This window comes from Castanea sativa, chromosome 12 (assembly GCF_040712315.1).
Source record: "Castanea sativa cultivar Marrone di Chiusa Pesio chromosome 12, ASM4071231v1".
In the NCBI taxonomy this organism is placed as follows: Eukaryota; Viridiplantae; Streptophyta; class Magnoliopsida; order Fagales; family Fagaceae; genus Castanea; species Castanea sativa.
Window position 1 is genome coordinate 40,392,451 of NC_134024.1, and position 23,488 is coordinate 40,415,938.

The 23,488-nt window shown below is 33.5% G+C and overlaps 2 protein-coding genes across 7 annotated transcripts; both read left to right on the forward strand.

Moving 5' to 3' along the window:
* The first annotated feature begins 268 nt into the window (after positions 1 to 268).
* LOC142619731 (TMV resistance protein N-like) lies at positions 269 to 11,842 on the forward strand. 4 transcript variants are annotated; one of them, XR_012841548.1, is made up of 8 exons: positions 269 to 672; positions 798 to 1,328; positions 6,279 to 7,371; positions 7,501 to 7,776; positions 7,875 to 8,897; positions 8,976 to 9,573; positions 10,643 to 10,838; positions 10,966 to 11,011. XR_012841548.1 is itself a non-coding variant. In XM_075792980.1 (7 exons), the coding sequence occupies exons 2-6, from the start codon at positions 826 to 828 to the stop codon at positions 9,561 to 9,563; spliced, it is 3,483 nt and encodes a 1,160-aa protein (XP_075649095.1). In that variant the 5' UTR covers positions 269 to 672; positions 798 to 825; the 3' UTR covers positions 9,564 to 9,573; positions 10,966 to 11,842. The 4 variants fall into 4 exon arrangements, 2 of the variants coding, with proteins under 2 accessions (XP_075649095.1, XP_075649096.1); XR_012841549.1 differs by having other exon boundaries at positions 10,736 to 10,838; positions 10,966 to 11,000; XM_075792980.1 differs by lacking the exon at positions 10,643 to 10,838 and having other exon boundaries at positions 10,966 to 11,842.
* A 2,394-nt stretch (positions 11,843 to 14,236) lies between these two features.
* On the forward strand, positions 14,237 to 18,373 carry LOC142619732 (uncharacterized). 3 transcript variants are annotated; one of them, XM_075792982.1, is made up of 5 exons: positions 14,237 to 15,061; positions 15,977 to 16,087; positions 16,333 to 16,467; positions 16,602 to 16,741; positions 17,630 to 18,373. In XM_075792982.1, the coding sequence occupies exons 1-5, from the start codon at positions 14,920 to 14,922 to the stop codon at positions 17,750 to 17,752; spliced, it is 651 nt and encodes a 216-aa protein (XP_075649097.1). In that variant the 5' UTR covers positions 14,237 to 14,919; the 3' UTR covers positions 17,753 to 18,373. The 3 variants fall into 3 exon arrangements, with proteins under 3 accessions (XP_075649097.1, XP_075649098.1, XP_075649099.1); XM_075792983.1 differs by having other exon boundaries at positions 16,602 to 16,724; XM_075792984.1 differs by having other exon boundaries at positions 14,237 to 14,609.
* Positions 18,374 to 23,488: the final 5,115 nt, after the last annotated feature.

Genomic DNA, 23,488 nt, shown 5'->3' on the forward strand with positions numbered 1-23,488 from the left:
TAAGTTGGAATTACAAGAGTCTTTTTGCTGGACACACTTGATTAAGTTCACATATTCAGATGTTTAAAAAACAAAAAGCGGGTTTGGAGACTGATCCCCTCATGCTTGCATACCCTGTTTTGCCAAAAGAAAAAGAAGTCTTCATAGTTTTTTTTTTTTTTATAATCAATTTTAGAACTTTCAGTCATCCTTTTTTGACTGGAAAATGCCTGGAAGAAAGAGAAGGCATCTTGACAAAAGAAAAAGAAAAAGAAAGATTAGTTGACTTGACCGACAACAGTTAGAGCCTAGAGGGTGTGATTCTTGAATGCTCACCCCTTTAATTAACCAATTACATGAGGAAGGCTTTATCTTTTCAGTTAGAATACTTGTATATATTTATCAAAAAAAAAATTGTGTATATATTATAAAAAAAAATCATTACATTTAAAAAAAATTGTTGTGGTTGTTTTGCTAGAACGATTCCTGGAAGAAAAGGGCCACTTGCACACCTACTTCTATTTAAAGGAAAATAAAAAGGGGTTTTTTTGTCAGTAGGAATTAAATACCTGCGTTCAAGAATGATCAACCAGTTTAGTAAGAGTGAAAAAAAAAAAAGTTGGAAGGCCGCATTGTTTCAAGCTGCTTTTGAGCATTACAAGTTTACAACCAGTGCTGTAATTCCTTGAATCTGTAAGTTTTCCCTTTTCAAACACATCTATCTCTTTTATTTTCTTCTTCCCTGGTTATTTTACTTTCCACATACATCCTTCAAATTGTTTTTTTACTAATTTTTTTTATCCTTATTGTGGTTCAAGATTTACCAACAAATTTCCATTGGCTTCAATGAGTACTCAAGAAGCCTCACCGTTGACATCATCTTCTTCTTCTTCAAGACGGTGGATATATGATGTTTTTCTTAGTTTTAGAGGCATGGACACACGCAATACTTTTAGTGACCATCTATATGCTGCTTTGCAACGCTCTGGTATTTTCACCTTTAGAGACAATGAAAGGCTTGAGAAAGGAAAATCTATATCGCCAGAACTCTTGAAAGCAATAGAAGAATCGAGAATTTCTATTGTAATTCTCTCAAAAAACTATGCATCTTCGACATGGTGCTTGGATGAACTTACAAAGATCATTCAGTGCATGAAAGTGATGAGAATGACAGTTCTACCTATATTTTATTATGTGGACCCATCTGATGTACGCAAACAGAGGGGAACTTTTGCACAAGCCTTTGCTGAGCATGAAGAACGTTTGAAGGATAACATGGAAAAGGTGCAAACTTGGAGGACTACCTTGATTGAAGTGGCCAATCTCTCTGGATGGCATTCACAAGACAGGTAATAGAATTTGATAATTTTGTAATGTTTCAAACGACTCTTCCTATATATACCATGAATTACGTCATCTACAATTAAATATTTTGACTATAATATATGTTGTGTTAAATCCACCCACACAATATATGATAGGTAATTTATGTTACTATAAAGTATAAACAGCGTAAGAGTAAGATTCGATGGTTTCATCCTTTACTTTATCAAGAAATACCTCATTAAATAGTTTAAAATAAAACGATAGAATATGAAGCATAGAATATGATAAGGTGAAAATTGTTAAATAAGAAGATTCAGAATAAATCTCAAGTTTTGGAAAGTGGGAGAAAAAATAAGAATAATATAGAGGGTTTTTTTTTTTTTTAAAATTAGAATATACCAAACATAATTACTAAAAAATATAATTTAGAACTCAATAGCGTAAACAACGGATTAACATGTTGACCGTAATCAAAAGCATGAAAACGGTTAAGAGTACCCAGATTTGGTTATAAAGGGTTTTTTTTTTTTTTTTTTTTTTTAACAAACCAGCCAATTCACCTCCCATTGTAGTTGATGCAAAACTCTAGAATTTTGCTAAAAAAATCCCCCCAAAAAGTGAACTTGTTTCAAATTATCAGAACTTTGATGCTCTAAAGTCTAAAGAACTTTTGGATGGAAAAACTAATTGCGCTTCTAATTATTAGTGCTTTGATGCTCTTAAGAACTCTTTGGATGGAAAAACTAATGAACACACTAGTATGGGTAACAACTTTTGTGGTTTTGCAATAAATCAAATTAGGCTCAAGATTGTAAAAGTATAGGGAAGAATTTTTTTTTATTTAGGCTCAATGAAAGAAGGCTCTCTTTAAATAGTTTGCCCGGTATCAAGTCAAGGAGTAACATTGAAAAATTAGGTTAAGTTGTTAGACTAGAAAAGAAAGTTAACTTTTTACTGAAATCACAATTGAGCGGATTTATTTAAGTTTGAGTCGATAAAATGTCAAGTGAGAGTTCGTAAACTTTTTGTATTAAGTTCGCTCAAACAAGTCTTCTCAAACTTGATTTCTTCAGTGTTACTCCCTCTTTTTTTTTTTTTTTGAGAGAGAGTTTCAACTTATGGCGTATCTCTTATTCAACCATCAGAGACTTTACCAGTTGAACTAATTGGAACCCACTTCAATGTTACTCCTTGACCTGATACTAAGAAGTAAGAAAACTATTTAAATACAACCCTCTATAACACTTATTAAACTTAACACAGGAATTAGCCAACACAAATGCAAAACCTAACAATTACAAATAAAGTAGCAATAGAATTAAAGACAATTATTATAATTAGGAAAAATTAAATTCTATTAAAAAAGAGCTTTAAAATTGAATTGTGTAAATTTATAAATATAGTGGTGACTGGTTTGGGCCTTAATTTAGCCAAATAAAATTTCTTTTTAAAAATAAAAGTAGTCACTGAGATTTAATATTAAAAAAGAAAGTTGTTTTTATACACGTTGCCTGTGTATCTTTTTTTTTTTTTTTTTTAAAGAAACAAACACATGTATAGGAGAGAGGGAAATGTATGTGTATCTTGTAGTTCACTACATAAGAGCTTTATATGAGTGCTTATGTTGATGACTTACTATAAATATATTAAAGTTATTCAATAAATTTGGTTTAAACTAAATTTTATTATCAAATCTTCAAGACGTTTAAATACTACTTCAAAATTCAAACTATATTATTAACAGTTAAAAGATTTTCAAGTTACTTTATTCATCTATCATAGTTTTTATATAGTAAACTTAGTCTTGAATAATAAAAATTTTCACAATGTAACTTAGCTTATTATTTTATTTTTATTACCTATTTTATTATTCAATTTAATGATAAAAGTGAGATATTTATGTTTTGATAGTTCAAAAGTTACAATGGTGGAGGGGAGATTTGAACCTTAAACATCTTTATTAGAAATATCAAAAGATGTTAATTGGAATACAAAGCTCTTTAACATATAAGTGAGAATTTTTCCTTAATAACATGTATAACTTTAATGAACTTCTGTTTGTGTGCACCAGTAGTATATATAAAATAGAAAATATTTTATGCATCAATAGTTTGAGATGCGCTTGGACTTTGTTGAGCCCTGAAAAGATTAACCAGGAAAAGACGAACAAAAATACTTGCTTCATGTACAATTTTTTATTGCATGATTAATTTGAAATGTACAGTAGCTCAAGCAAATTATAAATTCTTGTGTCAACTCTACTTAATATCATATTCTCTTTTTCTTCCGAAGAAAGGAATTTTATTAGATGTTGACTAACTGATTTGCTTATGAAAAAAGAAGAGAGAGAGATTGAGAGAATTGTCAAACTTATATATGGAAACAGAGCTGTCCAAAAAAAAAAAAAAAAAAAAGAAATTTGGTAAACTCATTATAAATCACTTTTTGTAATAGTAGAAGTTCTAATACTAATTTGTTGTGAAAAACATGGTAATGTAATTTGACAAACTCTAGTTACTCTATGCCTACTTTCAAGAGCAACACTAACTAAAAAAAAATGCTACATTTACAACATATTCATAATAAATTCTATTTGACAAATTGCAATTGATTGCCTTATTTTAGTGATGGCTCAAATTAAAACCGGTAACAACTTTCACCTAGAATTTGTTGTGAAAATTTTGTAAACGTAATATAACTCACAAAAAAATCTCACTGACAATTATGAGAAAATATAACTGCACTCCCCAACTCTGGTAAAGATAAACTAATACAAGTTATCACATCACCCAAAGGTGTTCTTTCAAATTACAATAAAACACTAGACAAATTACAATTAGACAAAAATTTGTCACTGAACTCTCACATGCACCAAAATTTTATGTTCAAACTCTTTCCGGTGCTGCTTATATATAAAACTTTTAATACCTATCTTCGGTGAAAGAAAAACATAAAATTATTCTTGTTGACAAATAATAAACTTTTATTCTATCCCAATAAAGTTCAAATAAGTAATCAAGTTAAACTAGGAACCTTTAAAATATTAGTGGGTTAGACTTAACCCCGAGTATTAAATGGTAAAAGTTATATTCAATTCAAGCAATTTGGCTGCACGTTAACACTTCACCTTTTCATTTTATAGGACATTTATTATTTCCATATGGGCAATATCTAACTCAATTAAACACAACGGAACACAAAGTGACATTTTTTATTTATTTATTGTTTATTTACTTTTATATAGTTTTAACTTATAACTTATAACGTCGGCTCTTAATAATTGTTTTGTATCATTAGACTAAGACTCTAATTGGTTTTTTGTGTACATGGGGATTGAACCCCAAATCATAGGTTATTCAATGATAAAATATTTTACCAGTTAAGTAAATAGAACTCCGAGTGACCTTTGTTTCAATAGAATACACACACACACACACACACATATTAATAGCCAAAACTAAGAGAAAATCCAATTAGATTTCGAATTGGAATTCAATTAAAGTCTAAGTAAGTCAATTTAGTGTAAAAATTGGATTTCAAATAAAGTTTAATTTTACGCCACGTTTCCCATCTAATCTAAGTTGGGTAGATTAGAACTTATCCACCTGTGATTTGGCTGAAATTTAAGTTGCCTACTTATGATTTGAAATTTGACACTTTACCCACCTGAAGTTAGCTCAGTTAGAATTCCGTAACCCACTTCTATTAAAAACGTGGCTAAATATGTAGTTTTGCTCAACTTTTATGTCTCTCTCCTATAAAAACACAAAAAACATAAAAATACAAGATCAAATAAGATCAACAAGAATTCAACGAAATACATGCATCATGGGATTTCAAACCACAGGTAGACAACTTAAATTTCGATACAAACCATTGGTGGGTAAATTGTAATTTACCCATCTAATTTTTTTTTAAAATTTTTATGTCAAGTGAGTTAATTCAATGTAGAAAATGAGAAGTCCAATATAAATAAACCTAGTCTGTGTGTGTGTGTGTCTATATATATAAAAATTAAAACCAAAGTTTAGAGAAACTTTGATTAGAATCAAAATTAGATTTTGCCTTTGTCATCTTTTCATGCAAATTAAATTGTTTAGATTTTTGCTGTTATTTTTTTTTTTGTTGAACTAATGAGTATATTTTTTTTATACTGTTTCTATTTAATTAGTTATTTGTATGTGAAGATCTTGAATGTAACGAACTGTAATTGAGCTAAATGATTTCTTGCACCTATCCCGATTCAATTTAGGAGATACTATTGAACCAAGTTATTCTTTTATTTTGTGTTTTATTTAGTAGAATTTCACGGACAATAATAGTGAATTGATATTGTATATGTAGTGTCTCATAGTGATTTTCAAAATTATATACATCACAGCAGTGTAATGAGAAACTTGGTGTAACCAATATCATTATAATTGTAAGGAAAAATCATTTTAGTGCCTCCAAATATTTTGGTCGAAATAATGTCCTATATATTTAATAATCCAAACTAACATCAATAGCACCACTACAATTCATCATTCCTACGCATAAGCACGAATTACATACTAGTTTAGTTATAAAAGCAAATCTTACATTCAAAATATCTTTATTCTTTTGTTAACGAAAGGGGAAAAAAATCTTGATATTGCTTATACTATCCTAGGTCGAAAACTTATCAGAATCGAAACCCACCCGAACATAGAAACATAGGTAGCAATGAAATTAGATTAAATCCAGCTAATATGCAGATTTATAATATAGGGTATATATTGCATATGTCTCAAATTAAACCTGCATTTCTTAAAATAATGAAACTAAACTAAATGCTACTTTCAAATTTTATATTATAGTTTGTATATAAATTTATTTGTTGGGATTCAGCTTTAATCAACTAAACTATATGCAATATATCTACAAAATTTTCTACCTAGGGTCTTGTCATGGGAGGTTCAGACTCACTGCTTATTGTTTTCTCTTCATTGCAGGCCAGAGGCAGAAGTTATTGAAGACATTGTGAAAGTGATATTAAATAAACTAAGTTATACATGCTTAGTAGATACCAAGGGACTAGTAGGAATAGCTTCCAAAGTTGAGAAATTGTTGTCACATTTAGCTATAGAGTCAAACAGTGTTCGGATTATAGGAGTTAGGGGGACTGGAGGAATGGGGAAAACAACTCTAGTAAGGGTTGTTTACAATATGATTTCCCATCAATTTGAAGCATGTTGTTTTATTGCTAATGTCAGGGAAGTTTATGAAAAATACGGCATACTTCAGTTACAACAAACACTTTTGGAAGATCTTTTGATTCTAAGAGATATGAATGTAAAAGATGTTGATAATGGAGTTCTCATGATCAAGAATAGGTTACGTCACAAAAAGATTCTTCTCGTTCTTGATGATGTAAATGAATTAGACCAACTGAACAAATTAGTTGCGGAGCACAATTGGTTTGGTCCAGGTAGTAGAGTTATCATAACAACAAGAGATGTGCATTTGCTAAATACACGTAAAGCAGATAAAATATATGAGATTGAAGGATTGACTTATGATGAAGCTTTTCATCTTTTTAATTTAAAAGCTTTTGGCAAAGTGCATCCTCCTGAAGAATATCTAGAGTTGTCCAAAGCCTATGTAGATTATGCTAATGGCCTTCCTCTAGCCATTGAGGTTTTGGGCTCCTTTCTGTACAATAAAAGTACGTATGAATGGAAAAGTGAATTAGGTAGGCTCAAAGAATTTCCTGAAAAAAAAATTTTCAATGTACTTCAAATAAGTTTTGATGGACTACAAGAAGTAGATAAGGAAATTTTCCTGCATATTGCTTGTTTCTTTAATCATAATAGTATAAAATCTATTATAGCAATACTAGATTGTCTTGAGCTTTACCCTGAAATTGGATTACGGGTTCTTTCTGATAAATCTCTCATTAAGTTGCAAGACAATCAATTGTGGATGCATGATTTACTCCAAGAAATGGGTCGAGACATAGTTCGTAAAGAGTGCCCCAAAAACCCAGGAAAACGTAGTAGATTATGGTTGCATAAAGATATTGACAATGTCTTGACAAAAAATACGGTAAGAGCTTATTGAAAGAACCTAAGAATATACCTTATTAATTATTTTATTCAGCATATTTTAACATAAGGTAGTTTTAGTAATTATACATTTTACAATTCACTAATTCCATTTATTCATGATTATTAGGGAACAGAAGCAATTCAAGGCATAGTCTTAATCTCACCCAGATCGAAACAAGCCCATTGGAATCCTAGTTCCTTTTCAAAGATGTGTCTTTTGAAATTCCTCATAATTAAAGATTTTCACCTCATGTATGATCCCAAACATCTTCCTAATGAATTAAGATTTCTTGATTGGGATGGGTACACTTCAAAATCTTTGCCAACAAGTTTTCAACCAAATGAGTTGATTGAACTTCACATGTGCTACGGCAACATTGAAAGACTTTGGAAAGGGACAAAGGTAATAGTTACCCTTCTACAACTTTTCTTTTAATAGTTTCAATAAACTATAAGGTTTTTAGAAGCTAAAAATTGTTTTGTCTTTTTGGATTTTTACAGTCTTGTGAGATGTTGAAATTCATCGAATTGAAAGAGTGTCTAAATTTTATTGAAACCCCTGACTTCACCGAAATCCCAATTCTTGAGAAATTGGTTCTTGAAGACTGTAAAAATTTACGTGAAATACATCCATCAATTGCAGTTCACAAAAATCTTACTGTTCTTAATCTAGAAGGTTGTAAAAATCTCAAAAGTCTTCCAAGAAAATTTGAGATAGAGTCTCTAAAGATCCTTATTCTTTCTGATTGCTCAAAAATAAATACAATTCCAGAATTTGGGGAGAATATGGGACGTGTAACAGAGCTTCACTTTGATGGCACTGCTATTACAAAACTACCCACATCAATTGGGAATTTGAGTGGCCTTGCTTCATTGAATGTAAGGGATTGTAAAAATCTTATGTCTCTTCCTAGCACATTTTTTAATATGACATGGCTTAAAGATCTCAATCTTTTCGGCTGCTCAAAACTACTAGAGAACTTGGGGCGTGGTGAAAGTGTTGATGTGAACGGACAGATGCCTTCTTCTAGTGCTATTTTTGAAACTCTTAAAAAAATAGCTTTTGGTGGATTTCAGCTTCTCCCTTTTAATCCAATGTCAACAAGTTCCAAATCCATGGGCTTGCAATTGTCTTCTCTATTTGGTTTGTCTTCTTTGAGAGAATTGAATTTAAGTAATTGCAATCTCAAGGAAATCCCCAATGATATTGGCTACTTATTCTCTTTACAAAATTTAGATCTAAGTGGAAATAATTTTGGTTGCCTTCCGGAAAGCATTGCTCAACTATCTATTCTGAAAATATTGAACGTGGATAATTGCACGAGTCTTCAATCCTTTCCAAAGCTTCCTTTAAATATAGGTTATATTTCTGGATTTGGTTGCTCCTCATTGGAAACGGTACCAGATCTGTTGAGACCAAATTCTTCATTTGAGCCAAAACTCGGACTTTCAAATTTCAGCAAACTGACTGGCAATCAACGATTCATTGACTTGTTTTTTTCAGTGATTAAAAAGTCCACTCAGGTCTCTCTCTCTCTCTCTCTCTCTCTCTCTCTCTCGCTCTCTCTCATAGTTCTAAGGGTCATGCTTTGTATGTTTCAGGGACTCTCTCCTAACTATCGTGGGGAAAGATATGATGTTGTTTTTCCTGGAAGTGAAATTCCAGAGTGGTTTAGCCATCAATGTATGGGGAATGAAGTGAATATAATGAAACCTTTTTCTCATTTGTGTAATGATTGGATTGGGATTGCTGTTTGCATTGTATTTTGTCCTCTTCCACATCATCAAATTCGTCACGACCCTTGCTACAACTTGAGTGCCAATGGAAAAGATATGCCTTTTGGTCTAACCATTAGTAATAGATTTGTTGCTGTATCGGATCATATTTGGCTGTCGTATGTGCTTCCTCAATACTTATTGGAGAAGGGTGAAAAATCATTGTGGGAATATGATGCTAATGGATTCCGTGAGATTGGAATTAAAATTAGAAACAGGGGTTCAAGCTTGGTGAAGAAATGCGGGTTGCGTGTGGTATACAAGAAAGACATTGAAGATCTCAACCATAATGTAGTTCAGTGTAGCAACAACAGCATCATTCCTTATGAGGGCTTGAAAGAGTCCCTGAATTTATGGCCCATGTTAAATATTGTGAGGAGTGAAGTCAGTACAAGGAATGTGGTGAAGAGCTAAGCAATTACATGTAAGTCATTGCATTATCATTTTCTCTTCAGTGTACATTTATTAATGGATTGCCCACCTTATGTTTGATTAGAGTTGTCAATGAGACTCCTAGCTGTTTGACTATAATGAACAAAGAATGGCAAGAAATTCCTTTTAAATGCAGAAGAATATATCTGCTTAAAACAAGTAAACATCAAAATTGGTAGGTTTTGGTTGCCAAACATACTACTTTATTGTTCTATCTCATGTTGTTTTCTTCCAAAAAACAAATACTGAATAATAGATAGTATTGAATAGTAATATTTCTAAATGACCTTAGAAAAAACATCTTACACCTGATCATCCCATGTGACACTTCTGCAAAGGCATGGGTGAGACCTGCATATTATCTGAATCTCATCTAAATTTGACAAATCTTTTTCCTCTGTATTTTGTTGGTTATATTTTTCTTTCTTTTCTTTTGTGTTTCCCCTTGTTACATTTTTATTGAATTGATGCTACACCTTTATAAATATCCAATTATATGCATATGGTTCCAATTTTATTGGATTTCCCCAAAGGGATGTTCAATGAAATTGCTTAGGTTCTCTGAAAGTTGTGACAATTGTCCTAGTCAAAGATACTTTCGGAGGGAATTCTATATTTGTTTGAAAACTCTATAGCCATAATGATGCTGAGAGAATTTTCCTAATTCCTGTTTGTGTTGCTCACAAGCTCATAAAGCCTCATTCCAAGTATGGGTCTTATTTTGTTGAAAAAGGAAAATGGATGTTGCATACCAGGAATTGTAGAAGCCAAGCTGGTAGGTCTTTTATTGATCTTACTGGCACAACCTTAATTGAGAAGGCATCCGAGGACTTATGTCCTTTGTGTCCAAGAAGCTGAAAGCTAAGACCAGATTTTTCCCCCCCTTGTCATGTAGAGAAATCTAGCTTGTTTGATCTGTCCATTAGAACGGATTTCATTCAGCATTACTTGATTCAGGCTTGGATGAAGAGCTGTATGAAGGGCATCAGGGGCCATTGTTAGAGCTTAAAGTACTTTTTTTTGTCTTTTGTCTCTAATTTATGGTCTATTTGGACTTATAGGAGCAAGGCAACAGTGAATAAAGAACCTTTGTCTATCACTATTGTGGTCAAAGTATTGTAAAATTACTTTTTGTTGTCATTGGTAACTAACAGTTCAAAAACAAAGAAAAGCCTCCACAGCAGCAGGATAAGCAAGTCCACACCTTTAGAGAGTGTTCCAACTGGCAACCAACCATGTTGGATGAGAGCTACAAGGGTAAGAGAAGGAAAGGCAATCCAGTTTCTTTTTGTAAAAATAGAGGTCCATATCTGTGGCTGGTTGTTTTAGCTGGGTTGTTAAAGATTCTATTGTGACAACAGCTTTATTGGCTTTTTTTATGAAGGATTGTTGAAGATTCAGCTTTGGGATTTCTCTTTGTTAGTATTCTTAGAAGCAACAAAGAGGTGGCAGAGTTACCTGATAGAGAGGCTGTGGTGATGGACATTCAGCAATTTGCAAATGTTTGGGATTGACAGGTAGACGGACGTTTTGGCAGAGCCTTGATCTCTAGCAACCATTGCCCCTAAGTCTTTATGAACATTAGTTTGGATAACAAACAGAGAACTCCTACTCTTTTCTTATTGTGCTATTTTGACACCTTTGTTTCAATTTACCAAAAAAGGAATGGCAAGAAAAGGTTTTTGTTGGTGTTTTAAAGGCAGTAGAAATCATGTGCTGGAAAGCAAGTAAAGATCAAAACTGGAAAGCTTTTACTGCCTAAGGTATTATTAATTTATTGTTTTGTCCCATGTTTTCCATTCAAAATTATGCATATGGGTTGTCCTCAATTTAGAATTCCATAAGCACAAGCTGATTGGTAAGAAAAGGTATGACAAATTGACAGGTAATTCAAAATGAATAAACTAGAATTCTAATTCTTATATTTTTCCTTCTTGTCCTTTACGTATAATTTGGCTTGCTTTAACTTGAAGTATGAAAAAGGGGTATTATTTGTTTGGAACTATTAAAATGCTTTCTTATTTCTTCTTGTCATCTAGAAATCTAGTTTGGTTAGATCTGTCCATAACTAATGTGGTCGTGTATAGTAATAGTTTGATTTTTGTTAATGTCACATATAAATGCTTGTTGATGTTGATGGTCCTCTTCCTTCATTGGTGGAGCTCCTCCGTCGACGAGTGGTCTCATATTCCATTGCCTTGTGGAGCAGCATTGCTGCCTTTATTTATCAAAAAAAAAAAAAAGTAATCGTTTGATTTCTATGTGCAGGTTAGCTGACAGTTCAGATTAAAGCCTTGACAGTGGGAAAATAAGTCCAGACGTTTATAGAGGAGTCTTCCAAATGGCAATCAATCCTGAAATGGAGAAGGGATTCAATTTTTTTTTTTTTTGTAAAAATAGAGATAGATGTATGGTCATGGCTGTTGTTTCAGCTGGGCCGTTAAGGATTCTATATTTCTATGAAAGCAGCTGTTTTGTATTTGTGTGAAGGAGCAAGGATTGTTGAAGCTGCAAGACAAGCCTGCAAGCCTTGGGATTTCTCTCTGTTAGTATTCTTAGAAGTAATGTCTTCTCATAAACTATATTACACTACAAAAATTAGTTGTCATGTTCAAATTGATATAAAAAAAAAAAAAATCGAAGTTTTTTGGAGAGAATTAGTTCCATGTATCTTTTAGAACTTTGCTTGCAGATGTCATATTAGTCAATCAAGATTATCTACCTTTCTAAAAAAAATTAAAAATTCTTATCTAGTTGAATAATTTTCGGTCAAAATTTGAACACTTGAACTCCTACTTTATTTATATAATAATTGAGTTATTAACTTTATTGAAAACACTAAGTTGTAATGAACAACTGAATGCTTGCCTCTAACATGATCATGATTATAGAAAACAATGGAAGAATACATGAAAATCATGTAGAAATACTGGATTATCTTGGCCCTTACCATTAGGGGTTCTTATTGATAAATCTCTTGTAAAAGTTAATGACGATGGTTAGTGGATGCATGATTTACAACATGAAATGACAAGAACATAGTTTATCAAGAGTTCCCTAAAGAGTTTTTTTTTTTTTTTTTTTATCCTACCCTAAAGAGTTTGGAAAGCATAGTAGATTGTGGTTATATATTTGTAGACATTAATAATGTTCTTACAAAAAATATACTTAGAGGTTATCTTCAAAACTTGAGCAACGTACCATTTTATATAGTTCAATAGACTTGGAACGGTTTTGGTAATCTTAAAATTTGCAATTCATTAATCCTTTTATTCACGACTATGAACAAAAGAAATTAAAGATATAGCCTTAAAGTTGCTTGAACTAAAATAGGCATATTAGAATCCTGAGAGTCCTTTTAAAAAAAATATCATCTTAAATTGCTCATAATTGGTAATGTTCACTTATGTGGCGTTTGGTACGGAATAATGTTTTAGGATTCTTAGAAATGTTTAAAGATTCTCATATTTGGTTGCAAATCACGCTTGGAAATCGATACCAACGGAATCGGATTCCCCCTTAAACCCCTCTCAATAGGAATGTGGATTCTCTTTAAAACAGGTGGGAATCCAGATTCTTAAGTTTAAAGGAAATTGTATTTTTTATAAATTGACAATTCTAACCATTTTTCTCTGTTATTTAAGCAATTAAGATACAATATAAAGCAAATTATTATGGATTAAACTCTTTTAAAAATTATTATTAAGAATAAAAACATTTGAGAATTTAAATAGTTATTTTTGTATTATACTTGTCATTTTGAAATGTTAGACTATAATTTTAATGAATTTGTCATAATTAATAGTTTATATTTGGTTTTTCATTATTTATTTAGAGGATTTTTTTTAAAGACTTGGTAGTTAACATTCAAATCTAAGGATAGAATGAGAAAAATAAATAATTTATTTAAGATTCCTTGGAATAAACAAAATATTATCATCTCATATTTCTATGAATTTTAAGAGATTTCCAATGAAATTAAATATAGGAATAGCTACATTCTTAGTAATCTGAATGCCAAGAGTAATATGAATTTTCCCGTACCAAACACCACATTATTGTATAATCTTGAAACATCTACCTAATGGCTTGAGCTTTCTCAATTAGTGTGGATACCCTTCAAAAAAAAAAAATTTAAAACAAGTTTCCATCCATTAAGCAATTTTGAAAAACTTATTGAAATTCCAAACTTCATTGGAATCCTAGTCCTAAGAAATTAGTCCTTAAAGATTGTATAAATTTACCCAGGTGCACACATCAACTGGAGCTCATAAAAAATACAAAAAGAAATAATTAAAAAAAAAACTTAAATTACCTAGTTGTAAACTCTCGATATTATCACAATAAAATTTCTAAACTCTTCACAAAAAAAATTCTAATAATAAAAAGGTAAAAATGCAAAATTGACCTTCTAACTTTCATATTTTTTTCATTTCAGTCCTCTAACTTTGAGTTTTGTCGTTTCAGTCCTCTAACTTTCATTTTTTGTTAATGCAGAACTTTGTTATAACTCAGTTAGTAGCTGCCGTTAGAGCTCCTAAAATGACCTCGTTTTTTTTTTTTTAATTTTTTTAAATTCGGAATTAAAAGAAAATAAGAAAAATTGGAAAAAAAAAAGAAAAAGAAAAAAGAAGAAGAAGGAAAACATTAAAGGGAATAGTGACCGGAACAGAGCAACATCCAAAACAAGCAAAACCGAAGAAAGAGAGAGAGATCTGAAGAACACCCAACATCCTAAACAAGCAAAACCCAATAAATTAAACCGTGAAATTAAAGTCTCTGATCCATTTTAGTTTCAGCTGAGACAGAGAGAGAGGTCCAAAACTGACCGGAACAGAGCTGGACCTCGCCGTCGGACCTTGTCATTGCTCCTTGCCACAGAAACCTCATAGCCTCATCCTTTCTTTCTGGACCAAGTGCTAGCTGCTCAGATTTTAGGGATTTTAATCCCAAATAGACAACAACTAATCTTTACGCCAGCGCCGATGCCGATGACAGAGACTTCATTCTCAGCCAAGATTTCTTCTGGTAAAAACATCAGAAGTCAACGTATCTTTTATCGCATTTTACATTTTTAAGAAATGGGTTGATAAAAAGTTTGGATTTTTAGGGTTTTAGTGTGAAATTAGGAGGTTGTTTGATGCTCCTAGTCACGTGCCATTTTGGCGCCCAAATTTCCCCTCAAATTCCAATCACTTTCCTCCTTGCTTGCTCTCATTCACTCTTTCATAAACATCCAGACTGTACAACCAAAAATCATCAATTCCTCAAAGAAAATCCCCAAACCCGTCTATATATATAGTCTTAGGGCTTTTTTCATTTACATATCTGAAACACAATGAAGCGACGCATTTCCAAAACTACTCGTAAAGATCCATCACCAATCATCGGAGCAGCTTTACCACAGCAACCGCGTCGTCTCCGTGGAGTTCGGAGCTCCGATTTCCGCATTCCAAGTCCAACTTCCCAATCAACCAAAGGTTCTTCTCCTAAATCATTCATTTTTCTATTTCTTTTTTTTCTTCGTGTAATTGGTTCAAATTTGTTCCAGTTGAGATTAATTAACAAGTTCTAAGTTTCAATTAGGAAAGTTTTTTGGCACGGAAAATGGATTTATATATAAATAGGGTTTAGAAATTTCATAGAGAAAAATTAGGAAACTAGTGTAGAATGAGGTGCACTAAGAAACAAAGACAAAAATGCGTATCACTAACCGGCCCATTTCATGTTCTTGCTTGCATTGATATTGATGCATGGCTTAAATGACTCACCAAAATGAAGATTGTTGTTGTTCATGCCCTAGAATACTAATTTAAATAAATAAATAAAAAAGGTGTATCCCGAGGTAGATTCTTAAACTTGAAACTGTGACTTGTCGATTTTGGTGGAAAGCATGTATGCACCAAGGCTTGACTTTTATGCCTGAAAAAATCTAGTACCACACCCTTTTGTGTTAGAACTTTGCCATATTTCTAATGTAGCAGGATGTGAGTAGTGAAAAAGTGATAGATCCATATGAAAGTGATAGGTAATCAATCACAGTCTTAGAATTACTCTTTATGCCTTGAATACTTATGCATAGTATTATTTTCATATTAGTTATTGAAATGCATTCTCTTACGCTAATCAACAGATTTGACATGGGCTCTTTGGCATATACATCATGATTCTTTTTTTGGATTTTATTTCTTGTATGAATTTTTATGGATGTGTTATAGTTATTCCTTGTACAATTTATTTGTTTGAATGTTATTAGGCAAATGCTTGGGCCTATTTCTCTAATTTTTTTCCACTGCTCTTACCATTATGCACTATGGCATACTGCTTCACGACAAAATCATTTAAATTAAATTGTTGTTTCCTACTAATTTGTTTCATTTTTCATTTCCATGTAGATATCAGCTGCAGGAAAAGAGTAAAGCTTACAGATCTTGATGTCAATATTCCCTTAAGTTGCAGAAGAAATGCTTCTTCTACTCCATTGGAAGGAAGACTGAGTCCGAGATGTAAGTTTCTACCGTCGCCCATACATTGCTTTGCTTTTCTGGAGCTGCATATTCCTTGGGTTCTTGGTATAACTTGTTGTTTTCCTTTTCTTGAAGTAAAAATGTTGTTTCTCTTTGTGCTAAATGTTTAAATATATACAGGCTCTATTTTCATAATTCTGTTGTATTTCTAGTGGTACCAATCAAAAGTAATTGGAACTCGTGTTTTGAAAATATTAACCATTCCATTTGAATGTGACATGCAGCCGATGACCCCAAAACTTCCGAATTTGCATTTTTTAAGAAATTGAAGGAAAATGCAGGCCACAAATACCAATCCCATACATTACATAAAGAAGAAAACCAGTCAAAGAAGTTCAAAATTAGTGACTGTTCTGGAGGTAAATGTTCAGAAATGCATCTCAACTGCAATTTGGGTTTATTCGTTTTTTTATTTTTTTATTTATTTTTTATCCCATTCTTAAAGGCACTTGTCTGGACATGATTATTTACTTGCTTTCTCTGTACTATGCAGGAATCCCAAACAGTGTCAAATTTAGCTGTAAGGTCTTCAATTCCTCATTGCTTGCTGGAAATGTCACACCTAATAACTTTAGCTCACACCTGTCACCTCTTGGTCGGCAATCAAAGAAATCAGGTGTGTGCTGTAAAGTGGTATGCTTCTGATTGGTATTTCTTTCTTGTTTATTCTATCAATAAAAAGGGAAGAAAATTATGACAACAAATTATTGCTCCTAATTTTTGAATAAATGTTACAGTAATCTTCCTTGAAATAAATGGAGATTGTTCTCTCTTATTTGAACGTGAAATCTAAACTTTACACCCTTGTTGTGATTTTATTATAACCTCTTAGTGTTGTGTGAAATAGCTCCTCTTCTGATGTCCAAAATGCACTGGCTTATCGTTTCTAACATCTTTAAAAATGGCAGATATAAATGCAGTTATACTGACTTATAAACTGAAAAAAAAAAAAAAAAAAGGTTATATTGTACTGTCCTGAGACCACTTTTAGGGAAATCACTTGGTATTCTGAAATCCTAGCAAAAATATTAAAATAATGCTAATGCTTTGTAGGAGTTGAATGCTGCTTCCTTCATTGTTGACCACTTGCTTCTTGGTAGTTGATTCCTGGTGATTCATATCTGTTGCTGCCCATGCACTATGACAATTATGGGGGGCTATTTGACATGGATAGAATTAGAAAGCCATCTAGGAATGCTATTTTAGTAGGCTTGGGTTAGACGAATTTGTGATTTTAGTATTTTAAAAGGTGAGAGAACACTATTAGGCTTCAACATTCTTAAGTAAAATATTCACCACCGCTTTATAGTGTTCTGCTTCATAATCTAATGTTACATGATTCGTAGTATCTTTAATCATGATTTTTTGTACATTGTCATAATATCCTCATTAATGTTCTCATTTTGTAAATGACGATGCCAAATTAGAACCACTAATGAACTTGCTCAGTTTGCAATATATCCCGTGGATTTGGAATCCGGAACTTTGAAATGATATTTTGACTTTTTTATTGGTTGGCAGAGGGAAATTCACCGGAAGCTTATACAACCTCAGCAGGTATATGCTGCCTGCATACATGAAAATATTGAGAAATATAGCAATGTGTTGAATACTGGGGTTATGTATGCTTTATTTGTTAGCTAATATCATGGAAGGAAAGGAAAGGAAAGAATGACACTAAATGCAAAGATAGCAGCATCTTCTTTTCTCCTCATAATCTCAATATAATGAGCAAGGTTTTTGGTGAGAGATATCATCATACTGGTTTTGAAGGTGTCCTCCTTTCCTCTGGACTTGATTTTGATTTAGAATGGGATTGCCTGTCATTGAGTGGTTCCTCAAGGAGGCATCATCCACCTGTCAATTATGCTTTTCAATCTCCCAGAAATGAAGGAACATATTCATGCTTTTTACTCAAAGACAAGAGTGAAAGTTTCCTAGATGGTTCAAGCTATAGAGGAACCCTGAGTCATGTCAATGATATTGTTAACATCCAAGACTTGTCATAATTTTATTTCCAAATGCCGCTAGAAAAAGACAGGTCATGCCCTTTGCTGCTTGATAAATCAAGCTGGGATGGAACTTGAGGACAAATTTATTATGATGATAGTAAAGATACTTCCAAGCATTTTGGACATGCTCTTCATGCTTTCAATATACTTAGTTGTAGCTGCACATTATTGTTAATGTAGCTACTTTGTTTACTGGAATTTTCCAATGTTTTAAAGATTTTAAGTATACGGGTCTAGTAAGAGATTACTTGTGAATTTGACACTGCCTTGTCTATTGTCATATGTTGGGGGCAAGTTCAATCTCTCTTGTCATCTCTCAAAAGTTGTTTCTTGAGCCACACCCTGGCACAAGAAGCTACACTTGCCACACAATCTCAAAGAGTCCCACCCCTTAAATTGCAGTGACGTGGCAGTTTGTACACTGTTAAATAAAATCTGAACTGTGAGATGGACAAGACTAGGTTTGAAGAGGATATCAAAGAGGGTGGTGAAGCTTTTGAAGTAACGTTTAGAATCTTAACTTAGGGGGCAGGTGGACTCTAGCTCACTTTTTTTTTTCTTTGAACTACCAAGAAAAGATAAAAAAAAAAGTTATAAAACATGCTCACAATGGTTTACAAAAGTTCCTGATGCATGTTTAGTCATATAGTTACAAAAAAGGAAGCCCTCTACTCTCTTGTAGTCCATGTCTGCTATTATTAGTGCTAAGCCAGTCCATGGGGTTGTTTGTAGTCTAGTCTACTATTGCTTTGGCATGCTTCTTGTTTGCTAGGATTACTACTCTATCAAATCCCCGGCTTCTAGCTTGGTTATAGAGCTTCTCTGACAGCAGCCAGTTTGGCATTTATTTGTTGGAGATCTGAGAGTATAGCGATAGTACACATGGTTTTTGTTATGTGAAGTTTAAGCAACCAACTAATGTCAGAATAAAACTGTTTAAAACTTCAATTTTATACTCCTACAAAATGTTTGCAGTTTAGAAGGGTTAACTAATCTTCACAATAGCAACACAGGGTTTGAGTTGATTTAGTGCACAAGGATGATATTGCATAAGAAGCTGCTCTCTCTAGACCTCTACCTTGAAAAATTATATTGTTTTAAGATGTATGCAACAAGCTTCTCACAGTCTATGGTTTGTTCATGTTTGGGATCTTGTGTTGATTCACCATGTGTCCAAATTCGATTAGAAATGGGCTCACCGGCAGCTCTATAACAAAAATGAATTGACACCTTGGTTTTTCTGGTTTGCCCTTTGCAGTACCAATAAAATTAAGCCGCTAAAAACAAAGTCAATAGCACAAAATAAATAAATACAGAAGACAATTGCATGGTTTATATGGACTTAGACTACGACCCTAATAATAATAATATACTATAAATTTAAAAGTAACATTATTATGATTCCCTAACTATCAACAAACCCTAATACTTGAGTGTGGAAACTGGGAAATCTAATGGTGAATCCGGTAGCCTCAACAACCAAGAAAGCTATCGTTAAGGCTTGTGAGAATTGTGTGGAGGGAGTTTGTAAAGCAAGAAAGTGACATGGGTTGTGGGTATTTAGTCCCTACGAGGTAAGTAGCTCATAAACCCAATGATAACACGTTTGAAAACTCGTGAGGACCTACTCAAGTTTGGGCTAGACAATGGTCAAGATAAGAAAATTCCAACTCCAAGTAGACCAAGCCTAAAGAAAGAGGGTGGCAAGAACAAAGAGTCCACTGACATGATAGAAGGTGGCGGAGATGATGGGTTTGTTAATGGAAATGAAAATGCGGTGTTTTTTTTTTTTGGAATTTTTGCATAAAAAAGTGGGAGAGGCCTCTGAAATTTGGTAAGGGAGACCGATCCTAAAGGCTAAAAGCACATAATAGAAATTTGGTTTGCCTAAAAATTCAATTGCCCAATTCCATATGCTTAAAAAACTAGTAATTGCGTCAATTACATTTGTGGTTCGAACAACATAATAGATCAAATAAAACAGTGTCCCAATCAGAAATCCTACAACACACTTGCAGTTCGAACAATATAATGGGCGGTGCACTGGTGCCCATGCTAAGGCTTGTTATAAGAACTTTCAGTGTACTCATACTAAACTCATTGCCATGCCTCTATTTTTTATTTTTGAAATTCACAATTTTTCATTCATCCCAATTTAATGTTTATACATTTATCTGATGAATTTTCTGCTTTTGACAATCATGAAAATAGTAAGAAGTGAGATGAGTCCTAACACAAGAAAATGAACACCTAAATAATATTGAAGTCATTATTAAGTATGGGTATGTTGCAATCATTGTTCAGGAAATTATTCATTCTATGGCCAAGAAGAAAGGAAGAGGGGGGGGGGGGGGTAATGGCAATCAAGTTGGACCTTGAAAAGGCTTACGACCGACTTGAGTGGAGCTTCATTAGAGACACTCTTATGACCGACTCGCCTTATATTTTCATCCTTTGCATGGAGGTTTTGGGAGCTCTTATTGAGGATAAATGCCATGAGAAGCTTTGGAACCCGGTTAAATCATCTCAGGGAGGCCCCGCCTTTTCGCACTTATTTTTTGCGGACGACTTTATGCTCTTTGCTAAGGCTGACCGGAAAAATTGTGTTGCAATAAGAGAGGTTCTTCACTCCTTTTGTACCTTATCAGGGCAAAAAGTTAGCGAGGAGAAATCTCGGGTCTATTTTTCTCTAAATGTAGATCAGAACATGAGGGAAGAGCTTTGTGAGGTGTTGGGTTTCCAGTCCACCCCCTCCCTCGGAAAGTACTTGGGTTTTCCCATTGAACACAAGGGTACCCCTCAAGATTTTAGTTTTCTAATTGATCGCATTTAGAGCAAACTAGCTGTTTAGAAGGCAAACTTGCTATCTTTTGCGGGCAGAGTTGTTTTGACCCAAACAGTGACCTCTACCATTCCTAATTACACGATGCAATGTGTGGCCTTTCCTCCTAAAATTCTTGAAGGTGTGGACAGATTGAATAGAAACTTTTTGTGAGGCTCATCGGATAGGAAGAAAAAGCTTCACCTTATAAGATGGTAGAAAGTCACGAGAGAGAAGGAGGCTGGAGGCCTAAGTATTCAAGCAGCTAAACCAAAGAATGATGCATTGTTGGCTAAGCTATATTGGAGGTTCAAAACTAAAAAAATCTTCTTTATGGGTTCGTGTCCTATCCCATAAATATTGAGGATTGAGGAGAAGAACCACCAATCTTCTCAAACCCACTTCCTGCTCTTCCACCTGATCTGGTATCAAAAAGGGAGAAATCATTGTTAGTAAGGGTGCTAAGTGGGTAGCTGGGAAAGACAGTGAACTATCGCTTTGGTTTGACAAATGGCTGAGCATGGGTACCCTTAGAAGCCGCATCCATGGCCCGCTTAATAAAGGAGAGGAAGAATTCAGATTGAAGGATATAGCTAGCTTCCATGGATGGAATTTGGATGGGATCTCCGTCTCCTTCCCTAAGGATATTCTTATGGAAATGAAAGCCACTCCTATTCCCTATTCTAAGTCAAGAGAGGATAGTTTATCATGGAGCTTATCTCCCAGCGGCGAATTCCAAATTAAGGATGCATATCGGTTAGCCAATGCCTGTGATAATTATCCAATGGATCGTCCATTCAATCGAGTGTGGGTGTGGAAAATTCCAAGTATTCCTAAAATCAAGTGCTTCCTTTGGCAATGTTGTCATAAAAGTATTCCAATGTGTGGCCTCCTCGCCGAAAGAGGTATAAATATCTCTCTGTTGTGCCCCTTATGTAATTTAGCCCTTGAGACGGTCAGCCATGCTCTTAGGGACTGCTCAAAGGTACAAATTTTCTAGAATTATTTCTCTCCCCCGTTTTCTAGTTCTAGTTTTTATGGCACCCATTTTCTGGACTAGTTGAGGATAAACTGTAAGTCTAAGGAGCAGTGTGGTGTTTCTGAGATAGATTGGGCCATTGTTTTCCCCGTAGCTGTCTGGTGTTTATGGTTGCATCGGAACAGTGTTGTTTTTGGGAAACCAAACATTTGCAAAGACTTAAAGGTTGAGACCTTAGCCAAAGCTACTGAGATGGCCTACCTAGGCATCACTGAGAAGTATAATCAAACAAAAACAAAGATTCAAGTTAGGTGGCTGCCTCCACCCCTCAATTGGTTTAAGTTAAATTCTGATGGTTCATCCATAGGCAATCCCAGCCTGGCTGGAGGAGGTGGTTTGCTTAGAAATGAAGATAAAGGATATGCAAGAGCTATAGGTTGTGCCACTAGTGTTGCAGCTAAATTATGGGCTTTAAGAGATGGAATTTGCCTATGTATCTCCCTTAAAATCCCAGCGATGGTTTTTGAGTTTGATGCAAAGCTGGTTGATGATTTTCTGAAGAAAGACTTGGAGAAAACTAATGGCATTGATGTGTTGGTAGCTAATTGCAGAGAAGAGCTTAAACAAATTCCTTTGGTGCGAATCCAACATTGCTATAGGGAGGCAAATACGTGTGCTAATGCTCTAGCGCGTAGGGGAGCGATTATGGCTCAAGATTTTACTATTTTTATGGAACCCCCATCTGATGTTGTTTTTTTGCTTAGCTTAGATTCTGCTGGAACTTTGTATGATCGTTTTGTTTCCTCTGTTGCAGAGGGCTTTTAGTTGTTAATGCAATATCCTCTTTACCTAAAAAAAAAAAAAAGTTCTTTTCTTTTCTTTTTTCCTTCTTCTTTTTTGGGCACGAAGTCTCACTACACTCCCAGATCTTTTGATAATTGCCGAATGTATAAACCTCATAGTTGTGATAAATGAAAATTTGTGAAATTTAAATTAAAATACCAAAAAAAAACCCCCTTGAGAATGCATGTAACATGTGTGATGAGGTTAGTATTAAGTATATTTTATATTATTCCAATTGAAATATATTTGAAAATTATCCTTAAAGACTGAAATCATTACGAAAAACTATATTAATCGTAAACCCTTGTGTCAATATTCAAGTGGTGAGTTAATTGTTCTAAACTTGAAGGCTATAGGTTCAATTCATTATACTATTTTTCCATAGGGTTTTAGGAATATCTCATGAGAATGAAGTGAAATAGTCAGATAAAAAAATAGGTCACCAGTTCCTTAATAAAAAATAAAAATAAAAATAAAAAACAATAATTATAATATAAAGGATAGCTAGCTAGTAGGAGGCATGAGCTCTGCTCGTGACCCACTCCTCATTCCGAGAAAGTATTTGGTATCAAATAATATTATGTCAACGATATCAAAATCCAATAATAGCTCTATTATATATTTGCTATCAACGAGAAGATAGGTAATGTAATTTGACTCTTTCTTTTTTTTATTAATGTTTCGAATAGCTCCTATATATACCATGAATTACATTATCAACAATA

What these genes read in the sequence shown, in the direction of transcription:
- LOC142619732 (XM_075792982.1), top strand. Translation starts at nt 14,920, where the DNA reads ATGAAGCGACGCATTTCCAAAACTACTCGTAAAGATCCATCACCAATC. An exon ending in AGGAAGACTGAGTCCGAGAT is followed by an intron (nt 16,088 to 16,332) that starts GTAAGTTTCTAC and finishes TGTGACATGCAG; the next exon opens with CCGATGACCCCAAAACTTCC. An exon ending in AATTAGTGACTGTTCTGGAG is followed by an intron (nt 16,468 to 16,601) that starts GTAAATGTTCAG and finishes TGTACTATGCAG; the next exon opens with GAATCCCAAACAGTGTCAAA.
- LOC142619731 (XM_075792980.1), top strand. Translation starts at nt 826, where the DNA reads ATGAGTACTCAAGAAGCCTCACCGTTGACATCATCTTCTTCTTCTTCA. An exon ending in GGATGGCATTCACAAGACAG is followed by an intron (nt 1,329 to 6,278) that starts GTAATAGAATTT and finishes TCTTCATTGCAG; the next exon opens with GCCAGAGGCAGAAGTTATTG. An exon ending in GACTTTGGAAAGGGACAAAG is followed by an intron (nt 7,777 to 7,874) that starts GTAATAGTTACC and finishes GGATTTTTACAG; the next exon opens with TCTTGTGAGATGTTGAAATT.